A 7877-nucleotide genomic window follows, 5' to 3' on the forward strand; every position below is an offset into this window, starting at 1 on the left:
GGGGGGGGGGGGGGGGGGGGGGGGGGGGGGGGGGGAGAGAGAGAGAGAGAGAGAGGTGTAAAATTCGTGAAACAAATATTCTCTTCTGATATAAGCTAGGACAGTGGAATGTTTAAGTGAAATAAATTCACACTAAATCCCCTAACAAATATGCAAGATAGGTAGAGTAGTCACTAATTTCACCCCTAAACAACAATTTTTTAATATGATCTTTCCATGATATAATGCCCATCTCTTCAAATAAGCTCTTTGATTCAAAATTCAAAAGGCTGAACTGCTGAAGCCTAATTAATTACAGTTATGGCCTTTCTTAGTGTTCTTTTATCTATTTATTTATTAATATTTTGGTACAAAACTGTTTTTTCCATTCTTGTATTTTCTTAAGACACAATGCTGACATTCAGTTACCAAGTATTTACAATTGACTGGTTATGGAAGCAAAAAATCTAACAATTTCTTTTATCCAAGTGATTTGGCACTCAGATATGAAATTACAAAAATCTATATCGGTTCAAATCTCAAAGTTGGGATACCAATTCTTAGTATAATAGGAATTATCAAGCACTACCTTTAAGAAGTTTTAATGCAATGGTCTCTAGTAGTAAAGAAACTATAACAGAGAATAGGATGAAGACCTGCAAAAAAGAGATACACCTATCAAAATAAAAACAAGGGAGCAAGATGCAGAAAGTCAAGACGCATGCAGATATGAATTCCCCAGCCCCCTCCCCAACACACACACCCAGCCCTCTTCCCGCTGCCTTCTTTCTCCATAAGAAAGTAGAAAGAAAATAAGAAATAAAAAGCAAAGAACAAAGAACAAATGGGTTTTTCAAAAAAAAATAAAAAAGAACAAATGGGTTAAATTATATCTCTAAATTTGCCACAATATTATCTCAACCATTTACTTCCATAGTATTCACATCATATATCAGCGCTAAAATTAATTTCCAATAAACCAGATACCACCATTTCTTAGAAAGGAGATCTATTACCATTTAATACAAGCTTCTAACAAAAAGAGGTGATAGAAATGTTTGTTCATTAGTAAAAATCTTGTGATTCTCTTTATATTATCTTTCAAAAAAAATATACAAAACAACTAAAGCAGCCACATCAAGGAGTCCATTTGTTGAACAATTTCCATTTTTTTCCTTTTTTCATCTGATTAATGTGTTTAAGTGTAGCAAATCTGCAAATGATCTCTTCTGTCGAGGGAATAAAGAGGATTAGCTTAAAACTCTTTTATTTCTTCCTATTAACAAGTGATTAATGGATTGACAAATGCATTGGCCTTGTTAGATTCCTTCTACAACAAGGGATTACATATTTAGAGGGTGCAATATCTTCTCTTATATTTTTCCTGTGTTTTTTTCATCTTTAGTCACTGAATTCAACTGCCTTACATTCAGACAATTAACCCAGTAACAATCATCTGAGACAGGTAAATGACTGATGGAAGGATAATGGATATATTTCTCTCCCATTAAAAATATTGGTTTTAGTTATTGTGTTTTTTTTTTTTTGAAGAGAAAATAAATTTTAGTTATTGTGTTTAAACATCAATATACTTAAGATGTGAAATCAACTAATACACTTTTGCAGTCATACTCAGCATTCTAAAGAATTAATAAGATGACTAAGTCTCAAGTAACACTTACAGAATACTTATTCGAACCAATTTGCCTTTCAAAGACACGGAAGTAGTAGAGCAGATATGCTCCAAATATCAGTTCTGGGGTAGATGAAAAGGCAAATACAGATACAATTAGCTTCCAGAGTTGAAGTTTCTTGAAGATATCCTGTCACATAAGAAATGATAAGTAAATAACACATCTCTATTGAAAAATATACACATTTCTATGGTATGTAGCTCAATAAAAACACAAGGTTTGTCATTCTCTGTCATTCTTTTATATGGAATTAAAGACATATGCATCAACTTTCCCTTAGAGCTATTCAAATTTCAAACACTGCTACAAATCATAAACTAAAAATGATAACCATAACCAAAAAGAAAAGGAAAGCTTGTAAGTGATGCTACAGAATCTCAAAAAGAAATGGCCTTAAATTTATAACTTGGGAATGTAAAAGAAAGTACACAATTGAAGCTAGCTCAAATTACAGCACAATTTTATATTTCCATAATCTATAATGGCAATACCAGGCAGAAAACCTGAATCTGTCAAATTCATAAAACCCAATTTAAGCTAACACAACACTATAACAACTCAAAATCCTAGCCCTTTTTCCAGAATACAGTACCAAAACCCCGGTTTTTCATCAAATGCAAAAATGGTAAGTACATTAGGATGATCTCATACAACATTGATAAGATACAGAGACGAACGAATTGAAAGAGCAGAAAATAACCTGATAAGACCATCCGAGGTTGCTGGAACGGCCTTGAATCCCAAAGACGATTGTGAAGAGAGCACACGCAATGACCAACGCTCTCGTCACCGGCGCATTGTCTATTACACAGTAACAACCATTAAACAAAAGCAGCAATTAGGAAATCATAATCATAAGTGCTTATGCATTACGAAACCAGATGAAAAAGATGTGATTGAGATCGAGAGGTGCGTACTGAATCCAGATGGGCCGCCGTTCATCTCCGTAGTGAACCCGACGACCTGAATTGAGCTCACCGTCAATTATCCTTCTCCGATTATGCTCTTCCTCTTCCGCTCTGTCTGTACCAATATGTACAACTGTATGTACGTATAGTCAGTCAAATCTCTCCGCCTTCGTCTTCTTCTTCTTCTTCTTCTTCTTCAACAAATTTGCCCTCTTCTGGAATTCTCTTCGCGAATCGCGATGGGGTCAGGTTGAGGATTTATCGGATTTGTTCGTTAATGCCGGAGGTTTGGTAAACGGGTCGGGCTGCTTTTTCTTGGATTTATCACAAGTCCTGAACTCTTTAAGTTAGAGCGTTAGATTGTAATTTCAGAATAAATTAAGGGGCTCCATAGAAATATGTGTAATCTTTAGGTCAATAGTTATACCATGGACTCGAATTTAACTTACAATATCAATTGATGTGAACATATTCAGTAAGTAAATTGTTCACCTTGCAATGTGGTCTCGAGTCTACAGAATAATTTGCCTCTCTAGGTTAAGTTACCAAAATTTTACAAAATAAATGTGTTTTTATCTCTTTTTTTTTTCTGAGTACTTTCTATTTGTCAATATCACCTTCATTAGGACTCGAACTCACCCCTTTCATATGAAAGTGCAACTGGGTGCCACTAGACCATAAAATCTTGACATGTGTTTTTTGAGTAACGAAAGTGTGATTTAGCTCATATTTTGTATATTTGATTAGCAAGTGTATGTTCTTGTTAAAAATAACATATGAATGCATTATTTTTGGGTGAAGAGAAAAATCACACTAGAATACTCATGATTGAAAATGACAATACGAGTTAGGTTGGTTTGAGCTAACACTGGTCTAGACACAACCCACACGCTACTATACCTGGGCTAACACGGCATGATATTGTGTACAAGATTGTGTCCGAGCCACCTTCATGCAATGTAGGTAACACCCCACATAATATCCAAAGTGTTCATTGAGCAAGTTATCTTGTTCTTATTATACATACTAGTCTTTTCTATGCGACCATGTGCAAAACATATGCCCAATATTTATATTTTAAAAAATCTTCTATCATCATCATCATCATTATATTAAAGCAACAACTTCTTGGAGCCAATTTCCCTCCAACACAAAACTGTGTCGTTTTGCAGTAGTAAATATAATCCGGATTCATTAATTAGTGTTCACACTATTTTACGTAGATCTGTCACACTGCATTGAATTCCTATTTCAAATTATGTATTGAAAATGTTTGTATATTTGAATTACCTATGCATAATAGGGCTAATCAAACCAAGCATTAATTACAGACTACTTATTACATTGATTGGGTAACCTTTTAATACATAACCCATAATACATGTAAACCTTTCGAATTGTATTGTTCAAAATCAGATATCAGATATAAAATAGAAGAGACATGTTGCGAAATTATGAATAGTTTTCAAAGTGATCTTGGAATCTGAAATGTTTTGGCTGATCTTCCTCCTTCCAGCACTTTTAATTATTTCGTTGCTCAAGAATAGATAATCATTTCTTCATACTCTATATAAAGCTTCATGAGAATAGACAGCTTCCCACATACTTCCTGCAACTACACCATCTCAAACACCTGTTACAAACATATGAACATATGGATTCCCTGAAGCTAAAGGAAGTAAACTGAGTAAGAGTAAGGAATGTTTGTTCCATGCTGATTTGAATTTATATTTATCACTCTTTTTGTTTCTAATGTTTTTTGTATTATTTGGTTTCCTTATACTAACAGGGAGCATATATTCATCCCAAGTAAGTAATCAATATGTAGACTATTGATTTCTGTTCTTCTTACACCTGCAATCCTAACATTATTAAACTGTGCTAAGTGGTTGGTTTTACTGAATTTAGGTTATCAACTGTTCACAGTCCTGTTCGCAGTATCAGTACTGCAACAGTTTTGTCCCAGTCAACAGGGCTGTTTGATTTTAGGAGTGGTTCTGTTGTTGTTTCTTCTATTTCTGATGTGTTAGTTAAACAAGAGGTATACTACAACTCTTTAAATTACTTACTGTAATGCTCTACTACCAGATAATTAATTTACAACATACTTAACCACTTACATGATTATATGCTGTAGGATGGTGATGTCTATGTTCCAGCAGAGATTCTAGGCATTGAAGGTTCTGGACGATGGTACTACATCTCATGCTTGACACCCGGTTGGAACAAAGAGCTGCAACAAGATGAAAATTTTCTTAAGGCATTGAAGTTTCTGGATGATGGTACTACATCTCATACTGTCACTAGAATCTTAAGGGATGATTTGTTGGTTTCTACCTACTGTCAGAGATTAAGTGATGACCAGGAAAAAGATTTGATGTCCAAAATGATAGAAGATGATGAAGAAGAATCTCAGGAATCAGATATGGTACTGCCCTAATACTTTTTCATTTTTCTAAGGGTATTCACTATTTTTGTTTTCTATGCCTTAGTAGTTTTAGTCACGAAGCTTCGATAGGTGATGAGGTTAATTGTACAGCAAGTACACAAGAGTTGAAACAAAAAGTGGTTGGTTGTGAGGACAGTGATACTGCCAAGAGATGCTTCCTGGATCAGTTCTCTTCATCAAATAAGATCAAAAAGTCAGAGTTTACTAATATTAAACAGGAGAAACTGTAATTTAAGTTTGAATACTTTGGTGTTTGTTTTGTTATACTTTTTTGGGCACCCTACCTGAACTTTGTATGATGAACTGTTAATTTTTGGTTAAATAGCACTGTGTGAGTGCTATTGGACACAGTTGTTGCTGCCATGCTTTTAGCCGACATTATGGTTTGGGGTGGTTTGTTTGGTTTAGTTCTTACAATGCTACTTGAAAATGTTTTGTGAAAGGTTTCCTGACTATTATCACCTTTTCATTGGTGAACCTATTTTATTAAATGCTTTTGAACTTATGCTATTGATGCTATTGATTTGACCAAAAATATGTATATTTCTACTTTGTGTTCTCCCTGTCTTCTTAAAACTGTTTGCAGGATGAGGTGTAACAGTACACTTAACTATATGGAGGGCAAGCTATGGACCTAATGCAACCAAGATAGGAGGATATCACCCCTGACACATGAAACAGCCAATATGTGAAGTTAAACATTCCTGAAGAAGCAGGCTATCTTAGTTATTTGAAAACTTATGTACCAGGCTATCTTAGTTATTTGAAAACTTGTGTACCAGGCTACCTTAGTTTTTTTTTTTTTTTTAACTTGTGTAATTTTCTGTACTATACAACCTCATGTATCCAAATACAAATTGTTACTTTTGATAGACAACTATGATATTTAGATAAAACCACCAAATACAACAGACGAATGAAAGAACCACAAATATATTGATATATATTTTCAGTAAAAGGTTACCACAGTAACATTAACAAATAAAGCTTTTTTTCCACACCAGCATCAATTATAAAGATTACCAAAAAAAAAATTCATTGATGAATATTTAATAAGTACAAAGGTGTATTGTGCAATAAACTATTTTTATTGCTACAAGTGAGGCATAAATCAACCATGTACACTGCATCAATTTTAAAGTTTAAAAAACAAACCATTACCTAAGGAAAATTGTATACCTACAACTGAGTATTGTGCAAAAACCTATTTCTATTGCTAAATCTGAGGCATAAATCAATCATATACATTGCATCAATTTTAAAGTTAAAAAAAAACATTATTAAAGGATGATTAAAAACCTATTGTAATTGCTAAAACTGAGCCATAAAAAAGTCAAACTAAAATTGGATTATAAAAAGTCAGAAACTCAACATATGGTTGACCATATATGCTAATTTTTTTAAAAAATATGCCAAAAATGCGTATGGAACTATTGAAACTACAAATCCAACATACTAACATTAACAATTTATATTTGAATTTCACACTATTTAAACTGTTATATAATGGTAAAAAAAAAAAAAAAAGCAATTTGAAGGGAAAAATGAATAACTACAACTTTCTGTTATGCAATATACTATTGAATTCATTCTCTTTACTGAATTGAGAATTCATAGGTACATAGACTAACAACATATAATATTATACTTTTTTTGGTCTCCAAGAGAAACACGTTACAATTTTTTGTACAACAACTATTACAATTGTAAACAGGTTCCTAAACTAACTATCATTTACCGACATAGAAAGCCTAACTAATCTTGAATGTTGTTGCAATACACTGTACAAAATACAAATTACAAATCAAATTCTATGAATTATAGGGCATCACAATTTAAAGTTCATCATTTGCCAAAATCTACCAACAAATGTCTGACATACGGATGATATATCTCCAAATCTATCACTATAAAAAAATTAAATTACTCTAACAGGTTACTCATAAACATGGAAAAAAGGATACCATCATCCTTCTTTCAAAATAGTTATAGGGTACTCAAAATTTAAAATATACCAATCACAATGAAATTAACATAGGCCACATGGTTATCCTTTTGCACAAATTTTCACATAATAGAAAAAAAAAATGATGCAAATCCATGTAAAACTACTATAAACTGTAAAAAAAAAAAAAAAAAAAAAAAAGTAGTAGGGAACAAGTTTATTACATAACATCATAAGTAGTTGTAATTGTTCATTTCAATGAAAAATGAATAGTCTTGGTAATAATTACACTCATGCTTATATTAGCCCAATCATTAATGCTGGTGTAATATAAACAACCAGATTTTAACTCATTTCATTTCTGACTACACTACAGTCACAAAATATACTTATGTGTGCTCAAAAACTAAGCTATGAAGAAAATTCTGGGTTCTACAATTATAGGGAGCAAGAGGAAGCAAATAAGCGACAACAAAGGTAAACAAACAACATTCACAAATTTTGCCTATGAAATTGTAGCTTACTGTTTTTTTGCCTTAAGTTATCTCCTCAACGATTCATCTATGCTAGAACGGTCTCTTCAATACTGTCTGCATATCCATATATCGACTTTTTCCTCCTGAATTTGAAAAAATCAAAAATTAGTAAAACCGTATTTATGTTTAGCGAAAACATTTACTAATCAAGTAATCTAATAACAAATACATTAACTAATTTCGAAATCTTCAATTTGAAACACAATGAACTGATAAGAATTTGATTTAGGGAAGTAGACTTAGCTATACAGTATTTGCCCCGTTGCTGCTTGAACAGTTCCGTACATGACCTATAATCCGTGCCTCAAGAACCTTTCACTCTAGGTTTACGGTGAGATCGGCGAAATCGTAGGACCGTAGTCGAAA

At 32.9% G+C, this 7877-nt stretch overlaps 1 protein-coding gene across 1 annotated transcript in view; it reads right to left on the reverse strand.

Annotated features, from left to right (window-relative positions):
- LOC116019575 (rhomboid-like protein 20) overlaps positions 1 to 2897 on the reverse strand; it is a 6493-nt gene extending 3596 nt beyond the window's left edge. The window contains exons 1-5 of the mRNA XM_031259848.1: positions 2591 to 2897; positions 2374 to 2474; positions 1662 to 1802; positions 569 to 635; positions 409 to 425 (exon numbers count right to left, since the gene is read on the reverse strand). Of these exons, the coding sequence (XP_031115708.1) occupies positions 409 to 425; positions 569 to 635; positions 1662 to 1802; positions 2374 to 2474; positions 2591 to 2615 (351 nt within the window). The 5' untranslated portion in view covers positions 2616 to 2897. The remainder of the gene's footprint in view (positions 1 to 408; positions 426 to 568; positions 636 to 1661; positions 1803 to 2373; positions 2475 to 2590) is intronic.
- Positions 2898 to 7877: the final 4980 nt, after the last annotated feature.

Source organism: Ipomoea triloba, chromosome 5, assembly GCF_003576645.1.
Source record: "Ipomoea triloba cultivar NCNSP0323 chromosome 5, ASM357664v1".
Classification (NCBI taxonomy): Eukaryota; Viridiplantae; Streptophyta; class Magnoliopsida; order Solanales; family Convolvulaceae; genus Ipomoea; species Ipomoea triloba.